Source organism: Ceratotherium simum, chromosome 22 (genome assembly GCF_057802395.1).
Source record: "Ceratotherium simum simum isolate JZ-2026a chromosome 22, ASM5780239v1, whole genome shotgun sequence".
NCBI classification, from domain to species: domain Eukaryota; kingdom Metazoa; phylum Chordata; class Mammalia; order Perissodactyla; family Rhinocerotidae; genus Ceratotherium; species Ceratotherium simum.
The window spans coordinates 17,475,439-17,490,358 of NC_141921.1; the positions used below are offsets into that span (position 1 = coordinate 17,475,439).

Consider the following 14,920-nt stretch of genomic DNA (forward strand, 5'->3'; position numbering starts at 1 on the left):
GCAATGATTTTGTCATTCTGCGGTGGGCCAGGTTCACCTCCCTTCGCTGGTTTCCCCGGAAGGCCAGAAAGACATAGCTAGAGTGGAGAAGGAAGAAGAGAAGCGAGGGAAGCCGGAGGAGGACGCTCCTGCCTCCAAGAGAGGGGAGCCGGCGAGGATCAAGATCTTTGAAGGAGGGTAAGAATCACGTTGGGTTGGCCATGTTTGCTTCTTGCGCCCTGCCAGCAGGCTGGGGATGGTGCCGTCTGTGTTCAGAGGCAGTGAAGTCTCAACCGCAGGGCCATGTCCACAGGTGCCCTGGGCTTCCAGCAGGCGACACCTTTGTGGGACTCCAGGCCACCTCTGTTTAAGAATGCCTGGCTCCTTGGTGGGGGACGTGGGACGCTGGGTATGTGCTGAGGACTGGAGCCATCTGGGTCTTTCTCCAGCCCATCTTTCCTCAGATGCTGGCTGGGTTTCTAGTCCCTGCATTGGGTTGATAGCGAGTCTCCCAAGTCCTGTCCGGCCTGCCATTTACCTTGGTGTATGTTTGCAAAAAGCCACCTCCGTCCTGCCTAAGCAGCCACCTTGGCATGCCTGGCGTCCCACGGGGGACCCGGGCTCGGCTGACTGGGCTGTTTGCAGGGCTGATGGCGCACTGCTTGCACCAGCTGTCTACACTGGTCTCCATTCTGACTGTCCGGGGTCCAGGACTCATTGGTTGGTAAATATTTAGAATATCACCCCTGGTTTTCTACCTTTGGTGCTTGTCTTTGGAAACCTGATGATCTGAGCATCTCAGAACTCACGACGGTGGGGCCCTTTGGGCTCCAGAAGGGGGCCTGGTTTCAGACTTGCTCTGTGGAAGTTGCATGCGAGCTGTGTTCTATGTGACCACTTGTTTGCTCCCTGGGATGTGGTGTCTGTAAGCAGGTCCCGTGATGTCTGTCCCAGGGTCCTGTGTCTGTGTCCCCAGTTTTATCCATGCAGCCCTTGTCCTACCCAGTCCTGAAGGATGATAGCATGGAGGAAAACCTACCTGCCACAGAGGACAATCCCCACGAGCTCCAGCCACCCCGGGATGTCACTGGGGGCCTGCGATTCTCCAGCCCCTGCAGGTGCCTGGCTCCCAGGGTCAAAGTGGGAGGTGCCGGATTCCTCTGTGAAGCTGGGGAGAACAGAGACTGCCGAGCTCCCCAAGGCCACTGGTGGGTGGCACTGACCAGCAGGGGCTCTCAGGAGAGGGGCTGTTTGGAAACAAAACTTGGGGAGTTGGGTTGTCACAGTGATGGGGAGGGGTCAGGGATGGCAAACATCCTGCCATGGTGGGGACACCTCTCCCCAGAGGAGAAGCATCCTGCCCAGAGTTCCAGTGGTGACTCCCCTGAGAAACACTAAACCAAAGGTTTTCCAAAATACTGACCCTCTTGCCATTTGTGAGACTGACCAGTTTCCTCGCCTGCTATTTGGTTAGAGCGCCCTCGTGTGTCTCTGTTCTCATATCATTGAGTCCTTTAAAGGCCACATAAGACTTCATCCAAGGATTGCGCATCTGGTCACAGTGACTTGCCTTCTTGCCTCTTGCTTCAAGGACTGTCTGTGGGGCCCTAGGGAGCTGCTGAGTCTTCGCTGCTGTGCATGAAGAGGTTTGCTTCGGATGTCCAAGAGGCATCCGCCTCCAGAATGGAGATCTGGCTCCCCGAGGAGGCTCCTTGCTGTTCTCGTGCCCCTGGGGAGCATGAGCTCCGGAAGGGCAGCTGCCGGGAGCCTGTCTCCATCCCAGTCGGTTCGTAGCTCCAGCTGCCTGCTGGAGTCTCTGCCACTTGGTCTGCCCTCGGCTGAAAGGGAAAGGGCACACCTGAGTCCCCTCCTCCTCTTCCAACAGCTCGGTCATCAGTTCCCACTCCTCCCCCACCCCACCCTCCCATCCGGACTGTTACTTCGTCCTACCTGCTCTTGTTTCAGAATAGCCCTCTTTCAAGGTCCCTCATCCTTGCCCCAGAGCCGCTGTCCCCTTTACCTCTGTTCCACTGAGACCACCACTTCACCACCCCAGCTCTGTTTCCTCGTCCGTAAAAGGGAATGATTACGTACTTTGTGGATTGTCAGAGGATCCTGTGCAGCCCCGTTTGTAAGGCCCAAAGTTCATGGTAGTGACCAATGGGCATTGGAGTACCTTATCACTACTGTAGCCATCTCTTTTATCTCCCTCCAGGGTAATCTCACCCTGTTCTGTTGGCTCTGAAAAATACCACCCTCACTCACTCTGTCACGTCCAATTTGAGCACTTTGGGGGGTCGTGTAGTGTCACCGATCAGATCCTCTTCTCCCACAGCCCAGCTGTCCCATCTGGGACCCCGCTGTGCCTCCCACCTCCACTTCTGGGCACCCCTCTACATTCATGGTTCTCTTGGGGCTGGTGTCATCCCCCAGGAGTGTTGGGAAATGTGGGAGTGAGTGTGTTTTTGGTTGTCACATACCTGGGGGCACCTCTGGCGTTTCATGGATGGGGCCAGGGATGTAACCGTCCATATGACCAACCACAGAACCACTAGTCCCACCCAAAAAAGCCAAGGGTGCCCCCACCAGAGACACTGAATATATCCTTCAGGCACACCCATCTGAGGTCACCAAGGTTTTGCCTGAGACTCATTTCTTCCTTTTTTCTTTCTATTTTTTTTTTTTTTGGTTTCATAATAGTTTATAACATTGTGAGATTCCAGTTGTACATTATTATTTGTCAGTCACCATATAAATGCACCCCTTCACACCTGTGCCCACCCCCCAACTCCCTTACCCCTGGTAACCATCAAACTGTTCTCTCTGTCCGTGTGTTGGTTTATATTCCACATATGAGAGAGGTCATACAGTGTTTGTCTTTCTCTCTCTGGCTTATTTCACTTAACATAATACCCTCCAGGTCCATCCATGTTGTTGGAAATGGGACGATTTTGTCTTTTTTATAGCTGAGTAGTATTCCATTGCATACATATACCACATCTTCTTTATCCAATCATCTGTTGATGGACACTTGGGTTGCTTCCACGTCTTGGCTATAGTGAATAATGCTGCAATGAACATAGGGGTGTGTAAGCCTCTTTGGATTGTTGATTTCAGGTTCTTTGGATAGATTCCCAGTAGTAGGATAGCTGGATCATAAGGTATTTCTATTTTTAATTTTTTGAGGAATCTCTGTACTGTTTTCCATAGAGGCTGTGCCAGTTTGCATTCCCACCAGCAGTGAATGAGGGTTCCCTTTTCTCCACATCCTCTCCAACATTTGTTATTATTTGTCTTGGTGATTATAGCCATTCTCACAGGTGTAAGGTGATATCTTAGTGTTGTTTTGATTTGCATTTCCCTGATGATTAGTGACGCTGAACATCTTTTCATGTGCCTATTGGCCATCTGTATATCTTCCTTGGAAAGATGTCTGTTCATATCCTCTGCCCATTTTTTGATTGGGTGATTTGTTTTTTTGTTGTTCAGATGTGTGAGTTCTTTATATATTATGGAGATTAACCCCTTGTTGGATATATGGTTTGCAAATATTTTCTCCCAGCTGGTGGATTGTCTTTTCATTTTGATCCTGGTTTCCTTTGCCTTGCAGAAGCTCTTTAGTCTGATGAAGTCCCACTTGTTTATTTTTTCTTTTGTTTCCCTTGTCCAAGTAGACCTGGAATTCGAGAAGATTCCTTTATGACCAATGACAAATAGTGTACTGCCTACATTTTCTTCCAGGAGTTTTATAGTTTCAGGTCTCACCTTCAGGTCTTTGATCCATTTTGAGTTAATTTTTGTGTATGGCAAAAGCAGATGGTCTATTTTGATTCTTTTGCAAGTGGCTGTCCAGTTTTCCCAGCACCATTTATTGAAGAGACTTTCCTTTCTCCATTGTACGTTCTTTGCTCTTTTGTCGAAGATTAGCTGCCCGTAGATGTGAGGTTTTATTTCTAGGGTTTCAATTCTGTTCCATTGATCTGTGTGTCTGTTTTTGTACCAGTACCATGCTGTTTTGATTACTATCGCTTTGTAGTATGTTTTGAAGTCAGGGATACCTCCAGCTTTGTTCTTTTTTCTCAGGATTGCTTTGGCTATTCAGGATCTTTTGTTGCCCCATATGAATTTTAGGATTCTTTGTTCTGTTTCTGAGAAGAATGTCATTGGGATTCTGATTGGGACTGCATTGAATCTGTAGGTTGCTTTAGGTAGTATGGACATTTTAATTATGTTTATTCTTCCAATCCATGTACGTGGGATATCTTTCCATTTCTTTATGTCATCATTTATTTCTTTCAATAATGTCTTATAGTTTTCATTATATAGGTCTTTCACCTCCTTGGTTAAATTTATTCCTAGATATTTTATTCTTTTTGTTGCGATTGTAAATGGGATTGTATCCTTGAGTCCTCTTTCTGTTAGTTCATCGTTAAGAGTATAGAAATGCAACTGATTTTTGTAAGTTGATTTTGTATCCTGCAACTTTGCTGTAGTTGTTGATTATTTCTAATAGTTTTCTAATGGATTCTTTAGGGTTTTCTATATATAACATCATGTCGCTGCAAACAGCGAGAGTTTCACTTCTTCATTGCCTATGTGGATTCCTTTTATTCCTTTTTCATGCCTAATTACTCTGGCCAGAGCTTCCAACGCTATGTTGAATAACAGTGGCGAGAGTGGCCACCCTTGTCTTGTTCCTGTTCTCAGAGGAATGGCTTTCAGTTTTTCCCCGTCGGGTATGATGTTGGCTGTGGGTTTGTCATATATGGCCTTTTTCATGTTGAGGTACTTTCCTTCTATACCCATTTTGTTGTGAGTTCTTATCATAAATGGATGTTGGATCTTATCAAATTCTTTCTCTGCATCTATTGAGATCATCATGTGGCTTTTATTCCTCGTTTTGTAAATGTGGTGTATCACATTGATTCATTTGTGGATGTTGAACCACCCCTGTGTCCTTGGTATAAATCCCACTTGATCGTGGTGTATGATCTTTCTAATATATTGCAGTATTCAGTTTGCCAATATTTAGTTGAGGATGTTTGCATCTATATTCATCAACAATATTGGCCTGTAATTTTCCTTCTTTGTATTGTCCTTGTCTGGCTTTGGTATCAGGATGATGTTGGCCTCATAGAATGTTTTAAGAAGTGTTCCATCTTCCTATATTTTTTGGAATAGTGTGAGAAGGATGGATATTAAATATTCTTTGAATGTTTGGTAAAATTCACCAGAGAAGCCATCTGGTCCTGGACTTTTATTTTTGGGGAGTTTTTGATTACTGTTTCAATATCTTTACTTGTGATTGGTCTATTCAGGTTCTCTATTTCTTCTTGATTCAGTTTTGCGAGGTTGTATGAGTCTAAGAATTTATCCATTTCTTCTAGATTGTCCAATTTGTTGGAATATAGTTTTTCATAGTATTCTCTTATAATCCCTTGTATTTCTGTGGTATCTGTTGTAATTTCTCCTCTTTCAGTTCTAATTTTATTTATTTGAGCCTTCTCTCTTTTTTTCTTGGTGAGTGTGGCTAAAAGGTTTATCAATTTTGTTTATCTTCTCAAAGAACCAGCTTTTTGTTTCATTGATCCTTTCTAGTGTTTTTTTGGTTTTAATTTCATTTATTTCTGCTCTAATTTTTATTATTTCCCTCCTTCTGCTGCCTTTGGGCTTTGTTTGTTCTTCTTTTTCTAATTCTGTTAGGTGTAGTTTAAGATTGCTTATTTGGGATTTTTCTTGTTTGTTAAGGTGGGCCTGTATTGCTATAAATTTCCCTCTCAGGACTGCTTTTGCTGCATCCCATATGAGTTGGTATGGTGTATTTTCATTTTCATTTGTTGCCAGATATTCTTTGATTTCTCCTTTAATTTCTTCAATGATCCGTTGGTTGTTCAGTAGCATGTTGTTTAGTCTCCACATCTTTGTCACTTTCCCAGTTTTTTTCTTGTAGTTGATTTCTAGTTTCATAGCATTATGGTCTGAAAAGATGCTTGTTATGATTTCAATCTTCTTAAATTTATAGAGGTTTGCCTTGTTTCCCAGTGTATGGTCTATCCTTGAGAATGTTCCATGCGCACTTGAGAAGAATGTGTAATCTGTTCTTTTTGGATTGAGTGCTCTATATATATCTATTAAGTCCATCTGGTCTAGTTTTTCATTTAAGTCCACTATTTCCTTATGGACTTTCTGTCTAGATGATCTATCCATTGATGTAAGTGGGGTGTTAAGGTCCTCTCCTATTATTGTGTTGCTGTTGATATCTCCTTTTAGGTTTGTTAATACTTGCTTTATGTACTTTGGTGCTCCTGTGTTGGGTGCGTATATATTTATAAATGTTATGTCTTCTTGGTGGGGTGTCCCTTTTATCATTCTATATTGCTCCTCTTTGTCTCTCATTACCTGTTTTATCTTGAAGTCTGCTTTGTCTGATATAAGCATGGTGGTGACACCTGCTTTCTTTTGTTTGCCATTAGCTTGGAGTATCGTCTTCCGTCCCTTCACTCTGAGCCTGTGTTTGTCTTTAGAGCTGAGATGTGTTTCCTGGAGGCAGCAAATTGTTGGGTCTTGTTTTTTAATCCATCCAGCCACTCTGTGTCTTTTGATTGGGGAATTCAATCCATTTACATTTAGAGTGATTATTGATATATGAGGGCTTAATGCTGCCATTTTATCTCTTGTTTTTCAGTTGTTATGTATTTCCCTTGTTTCTTGTCCCATGTATTTTGGACTGCTAATTCAGTTTGGTGGCTCTCTATCATGGTTTTCTCAGTTTTCTCTTTATTTTTCATTTGTGTCTTTGTTCTGATTTTTTGTTTAGTGGTTACCGTGCGGTTTGTATAAAAGATCTCATAGATGAGATAGTCCATTCCCTGATAGCCTCTTCTTCCCTTAGTCTAAGCAGGTTTCATCCCTTTCCTCTTCCTCTTCTAAGTTGTTGTCACAACTTATTCCGTTATGTGTTGTGAATTTGTGGTTAAAATGAAGTGATAATATTTATTTTTGATGTTTTCCTTTATCTTTAGATTTATCTTTAGACTTATAATTAAGTGTTTGCTAATCTGTTCTGATAGAGAGTTGCAATTTCTGATTTTGTCTGCCTATTTATCTGCTTGCTCAAGGCTTTGTAAATCCTTTCTTTCTTTTTTTTTCAGGTATGAGGGCTTTCTTGATCAAATCTTGTAGGTGGGAGGGTCTTGTGGCAATGAAATCCCTCAGCTTTTGTTTATCTGGGAAAGTTTTTATTTCTCCATCATATCTGAAGGATATTTTCACTGGATATAGTATTCTTGGCTGAAAGTTTTTGTCTTTCAAATTTTTGAATATATCATTCCACTCTCTCCTAGCCTGTAAGGTTTCTGCTGAAAAATACACTCAAAGCCTGATAGGGGTTCCTTTATAGGTTATTCTCTTCTGCCTTGCTGCCCTTAATATTTTTTCTTTATCGTTGACTTTTGCAAGCTTTACTAATATATGCCTTGGAGAAGGTCTTTTTACGTTGATGTAATTAGGAGTTCTGTTGGCTTCTTTTACATGTAATTCCAGCTCCATCTCCAGGTTTGGGAAATTCTCAGTTATTATTTCTTTGAACAAGCTCTCTGCTCCTTTTTCCCTCTCTTCTCCCTCTGGAATACCTATACCTATGTTGCATTTCCTAATTGAGTCAGATATTTCTCGGAGAATTTCTTCATTTCTTTTTAGTCTAAGTTCTCTCTCCTCCATCTAAAGCACTTCTGTGTTCCTATCCTCCAGATTGCTAATTCTGTCCTCCATGTTATCAGCCCTGTTGTTTAAGGACTCCAGATTTTTCTTTATCTCATCCATTGTGTTTTTCATCTCTAACAATTCTGTTTGTTTTTCTTTATAGTTTTGATCTCTTTTGTGAAGAATTCCCTCTGTTCAGTAATTTGATTCCTGATTTCTTTGAACTGTCTTTCAGAATTCTCTTGTAGCTCATTGAGTTTTCTTATGATGGCTGTCTTGAATTCTTTGTCATTTAGATGGTAGATTTCCATGCCTTCAGCATTGGTTTCTGGGTGTTTGTCTCTTTCCTTCTGGTCTGGAGTATTAATACATTTCTTTATGCCATTTGCTGGTGTGGTTCTGTGCCAGCGCCTGGTGATGGTTTCTGGATGCAGGTTCTGCCTGCTGCTGCTTCGGGGAGGGGCAGGAGCTGTGTAATCTGAGCCCACTGCTGCGATCCCAGTCAGCTGTGCCTGTCCAAGCCTGGGTCACTTCTTGGGATTGCAGTGGCCCCGTGGGGTCTCCCACCGAATGGGAAAGTAGTCACGTGGGGGGCTCAGGGCCACTGCCACCTGCTCCCACAGACTCCGGGGGTTGTTCCCTGCTTCTGGGCCGTGGCGGTACTATGGGTGTTCACAGCAGCCAGGAGCTTGTTTGCCTGGACTGGGATCTCAGCCGCCCTCTGCTCCTAGGTCGCACCAGCTGTTGTGCTTGGTGGGCGGGACTTCCCCTCCAGGATCTAGCCAAAGCCACTCCCTGGGACTGAGTGGGATTGTGGATTCTCCCACCAGACGAGAGTGTGGTCACACGGGGACTTGGGGCCACTGCCACCTGCTCTCACAGTCCCACCGAGACACACTTCCCCTCTTTGGGGCCGCAGCAGTACTATGGGTGTTCACAGCAGCCAGGAGCTTGTTCACCTGGACTGGGATCTCAGCCGCCCTCTGCTCCTAGGTCGCAGCAGCCATTGTGCTTGGTGGGCGGGACTTCCCCTCTGGGACCAAGCCAAAGCCACTCCCTGGGACTGTGGTGGGGTTGTGGTTTCTCCCACTAGATGAAAGAGTGGTCACAGGGGGGCTCAAGGCCACTGCTGCCCGCTCTCACAGTCCCGCTGAGACATGCTTCCCCTCTTAGGCACCGCAGCGGTACCATGGGTGTTCACAGCAGCTGGCAGCTTGCTCGCCTGAGCGGCAGCTCAGCCACCCTCTACTCCTAGGTAGCACCAGCCTTTGTGCTTGGCAGGAGGGGCTTTCCCACTGGGCCCAAGTCTGTGCTGCTCTCTGTGGGCTGCGTGGCCCTGAGGGCTCCCCCACTAGATGGGGAAGTGATCACATGGAAGGCTCAGGGCTGCCGCCACCTGTTTCCACAGTTGTACTGAGGCACGCTCCCACCCTGGGGACCACAGTGATGCTGTGATCGCTCCAGCCGGGAAAGTAGTCACACACGTGCACTGGGCTGCCTGGGGTCCAGAGGGTGCTCACCTATCTCTGCCACCTCCTCAGGGTGGGGGTAGTCCATCCACCTTCAGAGATACAGCTGCTCGGGTCTCTCAGGCATCCTGGTGTGCTGTGTGAGTATCCTTCGCCAATAGATGAATGTCCTTTTAGTTGTGGTTCTAAGGGAGAGGGACACAGGGAACAGCTCACTCTGCCATGTTGCTGATGTCACTCCTCTCTTTTTCTTTTTTTTTTTTTTAACACAGCAAGCCTTTATATTTCACTCCAGTGTGTGTTTGACAAGGGTCTGCGATGGGGTTCTGTTCCTAGGAGACGCTAAGAGATCTAGGCCGACAGAGACCGAGAGAGAAAGAAGGGAAAAATGGTGAATTATGCACTGGCTCTTAAAGCTTCCACCCAGAACCTTCTGCTTCCATTTCGTTACCCAGAACAAGCCACATGGCCTCACCTACCTCCGAGAGAGTGGGGAAGTGCAATCCTACCATGTGCATGGGAGAACCAGGGATATTTGGTGGACAGTACTGACTACTCCAGTGGGTCTAACATACACCTGCAACTTGTTATTTTTTACTCAACAATGTTTTTGTGGTGTGTCCGTGTTGATCCATGTACATCTAATTCACAACAATGAGTCAATGAGCAAGTCACAGAGAGTAGATACTGTGTGAGTCTACCCTTCGTGCATCCTTTTATCACTAGTCACGCTACTCTCTTAGTGTCCTTACTCTCCTTCTTGACTTCCAACCTAGCAGTCGATCAATTAATCAATCCATCAAGGAGGACTATGTATTCAGTGCCTTGTAGGTGCTCTGTACCAGAAGATACCATAAGCCAAGGGGATAGACTGTGGTTCTGTCCTCACAGCACTTGGGGACTGGTTCAGGTGGCAGCACAAGGCCCAGTGCTGAGGTGTGGACTGCCAATGTGGAGATGCTCACAGCAGGCAGGGACCCCTGGGGCTGGAGTAGCCAGAAGGGCTTCCTGGAGGAGGTGAGGCTAGGCCTGGAAGGCTGGATGAGACTGGGACACGTGGGGAGGAAAGGTAGGTTGGTCAGCAGTCAGGGTGTAATGGCATCTCATGTACCTGGTCAGTCAGACTGATTTCTTATGGCCTCGAATGTTCTCCCTTGTCGACTTCATCCATCTCCTTGGCTTCAAATCTTGTCACTGTGCCAAGGACACTAAATCTGGGTCTCCAGCTGGGAACTTACTTGTGAACTCTAGGCCCTTGCTTCTGATGCCTCCTGGGCACCTTTGCCTGGGAGACCCAGGGCTCCTCAAACTAAGCACATGCCAGCCAGTCCCTCCAATTGCCACCAACAGTGTCTCCTTCCACACCCAGATCTCAGATGGTGCACCCAGCTCATCACACTCAAAACCTAAGTGTCATCTTGGACGCCTTCTTCTGCTCTGGTCCTTCCCTTTTCAATTAGTCCCCAAATGCTGGTGTCCACACAAAGTGGTCCGTGACTGAGGTGTGGCCTTTCTTCATTCCCTGTGCCACGGCTCTGGTCTCGCTCTCTCTAGGCCCCCACTGGTGCCATTGAGTGTCCTTGATTATGGTTCTGCCTGTGTCACACCTCTGCTCCAGAGCCTTGCGTGGCTGCCTTACCTACCGGATCCAGTTAAAATTCTGGATCTTCTTGGCCCCACCCACAGCCTGACCTGCCCCTGCTGGGCTTTGCCTTCAGTACCTGCTGGGCTTTGCCCATTGCCAAGTCCAACCAACCTTTAAAGGGCAGTACTCAACCCTCTACTCTAGATAACCTCTCGGATGCCTCCATACTCCCTAGTTCTTTGTGTTGCTTCTGGAATAGCACTGGTTTTGCAGTCCATTCATGTCTACCCCCAGGTCCCTTCCTGACTTGGGCCCTAGGGCCAGGCTTTGCACACACGATGCATCAATCCCTATGTATTGTGTTAACTTCCTGGCACGTGGTCCCCTCTCTGCATTCCCCATCACCTCCACACTGAACAAAGCCTGCATTTTCCAGTCTGGGAGTGCCCATCAGGAATGCGTTGGCTCTCTCACTCAGCACCTATGCGTTTTCCGTGGGTGGTTTTAGAAGGGCTGCTTTGTTAAAGAATGTTGTTTTCACACATACAAAGTTACATTGTTCACTGAGGGTAATGCCGACATTGTCCTAACTCAAGTTCGCTTGTTGCAGGGAAAGCTAGGAGCTCAGTCCAGAGGGCTGGTGTGGAAAAGGAAGAGACTGGAATTGATAGGAGCTGCTCGTCTGCTGAAAGTGGTTATCCAAGCCCAGTTGGGAAGGCAGGGGGTCACTGCTTAGGTCTCAAGGGGATGATGAGCTCAGATGGTGAGAGCCAGGGAGGCCAGGCCCAGCTGGGGTAGGGGGTACTCAGAAAGGTGGCCATGGGCAGGGGGCAGGAGGTGGGTTGAATTTAGAAGGGCAGCCCATCCTCGACTTGTCTCTGGAATACAGGGCAGGGGAACAGAAGCCCAGCCGTGTGCTAGGCCAATGAGGGTGGGGTCGGGTGACTCACAGGCATGGGGTTGCACAGGGCTGGCCCTAGCCCTTCAGGCCTTGAGCAGAAGGAGTCCATGCCAGACCCTGCCAACGGTGGGACTTAGCTGCTGAGCTGAGGGAAGACCATCTGTGCTCCTGTCCGAGGGCGCTGGATCCTGTCTCTTCTCACCTACCCCGATACACCCTGATATATGACTCCAGCTATTGCCTCTCTCCTGGCCTATCCAATTCAGCATATCCAGACTTCAAGTTTCCCACCTTAAAAACACTCCTTTGACTGAAGGGTCTATATCACCATATTTTTCTGCTTCCCTTTAGGGAAAAACTTCAAAAGGAGTTGACTATACTTGCACACGTCCATGTCTTTCCTCCCATCCTCTCTCAGACCCATTCCACTTGGGCCTTTGGACTCATCACACCTCAGAAGCTGCTCTCATCAAGGTCAACAGTGACCTCCACCGTGCAGAATTCCATGGTCAGTTCTCTCTTCTGTTCTTTCCTGAGCCAGCAGCAGCATTTGACACAGTCAACCCTCCTGCCTCCTTGAGCACTTTGTCCACTGGCTTCCAGGGCACTGTCTTTCTTGATCTCCATGTTCGTTTGGAGTGGCACTTTCTTGTTGTCTTTGGTGATTTCCATCATCTCCTGGTCTTTAAACATTAGGGCCCCCAGGGCTCAGCACCTGGGCCTCGCCTTTTCTCTGTCTAAACTCTCTCCCATGGTGACTCTATGTACCATCTGTAGGCTGATGACTCCTGGACTCGTATCTCCAGCTGGACTTCTCCCCAGAGCTCCGTGCCAGGTCTCCAGCCATCTGTGTGATGGTCCACCTGGACATCCAGTGAACTCACCCTTAGAACCCAGCACAACAGATGCTGAAGAACCGCTGTGACTCACAGGGATCTTGGTACATTTGTTAAAGGAAATATTTTAACAGTTTACCTAATTCAGTATTGTTCCCCTTGAAGGAGTTATATTTTTAACAGGTGTGCTTTTCTTTCTCATGTATTTTTATTTCTAATAACTAAATTTCTTTTTATTCATGTCTAAGAGTTTATGAAGTATACCCAACACATGCGGTTTATGGTGTACCTATATTTTTAAAAGCGTGTATGTGTGTGGGTATGTGTGCATGTGTGTATTCATGAAATAGTAGCGTGGAGAGAATAGTTTTAATTTTTTTAATTTAAAGGTTATTTTCTTTTCTAATAGTGTTTCACAAACCCATTTCTTCTTGGACTTTAAAACCTAGAGGTGTAGCATATTTTTCATCCTAAATTTCTGAATTTCCACTCTGTCAAGCCCCATCCTACTATGAGCTCCAGATTAAGGAGGATGTTGAGTGATGCCTTTGGTGGCTTCATTACCTCTGTATGCTTCTTGGGGAACAAATTGATTAAATTATGAATTAAATAAGTAGTGATTAATTGGAGCTTTTGGTGTAGGTATAAAGAATAAACTCCTCAGCAAAACCACTATAAAAATCCAAACTGGAACAAAAAGTGAAGACTACTGAAGGTTGGTCATGGAAGGTTATGAAATGTATTACATAGGCAGAGAAACTGTGTTCGCCTCCACACACTCGCTGTCTCTGAAAGTCTTGTAGTGTCTTTTGAAGGAAAAAAGCAAAATCACTTGTTCAAATTCTGTACCAGCAGCTCATTTTTCCAAATATTCAGACCTAAAACCGCCCTGTCTCACTTCCATTAGCAAATCCTGCCATCTCAACCTTTGAAGCTGTATCCAGAATCTGCCCATTTTTTCCCACCTCCTGGGTCAAGCCACTGCCATCTCTCATCTGGATTTTCACAGTGTTCTCCTGTAATCTCTGGCTTCTGCCCTTTCCCAGTACAGTGTAGTCTCAACCCAGCAACCAGAGTGATCCTGTTAAATGTCAGCAGACGTGTCACTCCTGCTCTGCACCCTCCAAAGCCCTCGAGTGTCCTGCATGTGCTGGTTCCTGCTCCTTCCTGCCCTCTACCTGCCATTCTACTCCTCACTCCCTGCACTCCAGCCAGTGGTCTCCTTGCTCTTTGTCAGATATGCTTCTGCCTCAGGGCCTTTGCACTTGCTGTGCCCTCTGCTGGAACACTTCTTCCAGAGAGTGCCATGGCTCCCTCACTTCCTTCAGTGAAGCCTTCCCAGACCACCCCTGGCTGTCCCCTCCTCTGGCATTTCTGGTCCCCCTCCTCTTCCCTGCTTTATTTTTCTCCATACATTTACTAGTTTGTTTCTGTTCCCTCCACCAGAACATAAGTGCTGTGAGAGGGCAGGAATTGTTTCTTGTTCACTGCTGTATCCCCAGTGCTAGGAATAGTGCCTGGCACATGGGCAGTGCTGGAGAATGTTTATTAACTGAAAGAATCTCCCCCTAAATGGTCAGGATTAACTGAGACCTCAGGTGATGGGGCAGGTCCCTGAACTCAGCAGCTCTTGGAATCTGTGAGCAGGATCGAAGCTCTGGGTCTCAGGAAGGAGCAAGGACAGAGTCAGGGCTGAGCAGGCTGGTGGGTTGGTCCTTCCCAGGCTGGGCAGGACCAACCCACCAGCCTGCAGTCAGGCTTGGTCCGGGGACGGTGAAGTCACATGGCCTCAGTCTGGGGTTGGGAACCAAGGTCGTTTGCTTGCTGACCTGCCCTGCGAGTGTTAAAGGTAAAAATGAAACATGAGATGCCAGAAAAGGCTGGCTCATGGGCTGCCAACTCCCAGGCCAGTGCCTGCTCTGAGCAGAGCCCTTGTGTTCTAGGGCCCAGAGGGAAGTGGTCCCGGGTGCCCAGCTCTGGATGGGGGCTGCTCTTCTTCCTGGGTGAGTCCAGGCTGCTGGAGTGCTGTCTTCTTCCTGAGAAAGACCCAATGCCTTGATCTCTCTCTGACTCTCAGACTGCTCCCCAGGAGTGTAGACGTGCAGCTCTGACTGTGGCCCTGGTGGCTGGGGAGTGAATTGTCCAACCCCCATCACGTGCGCCCACACTGGGTTTTGTCCTCTTTATTTATCCCCCAAATCCTGGTGCTCCATCTTCTCTGGGGAATACGACTGGGACTTAGGGAACGGGGTGGTGGTTGTGGGGGCAGTGGAAGGGCGAGGTATGACAGAGTCCAGCTGAGTCATCTAGTGGCTTAGATGAAGGGGAGGGCAGGGAAGGTGGGGCATGGAGCTGTGGGACTGCTGGTGGACTGAATATGGAGGCTGAGAAAGAGAAGCTGGGAATCAAGAATGACTACCATGTTCCTGGCTCGAGTCACAGCTGGATG

General features: G+C 47.0%; 1 protein-coding gene across 1 annotated transcript in view; it reads left to right on the plus strand.

Moving 5' to 3' along the window:
- The window catches only part of HIVEP3 (HIVEP zinc finger 3), a 492,690-nt gene that overhangs the window by 432,499 nt on the left and 45,271 nt on the right, over positions 1-14,920 (plus strand). Inside the window, exon 6 of the mRNA XM_014797371.2 lies at positions 32-177. Coding sequence (XP_014652857.2) covers positions 32-177 — 146 coding nt within the window. The remainder of the gene's footprint in view (positions 1-31; positions 178-14,920) is intronic.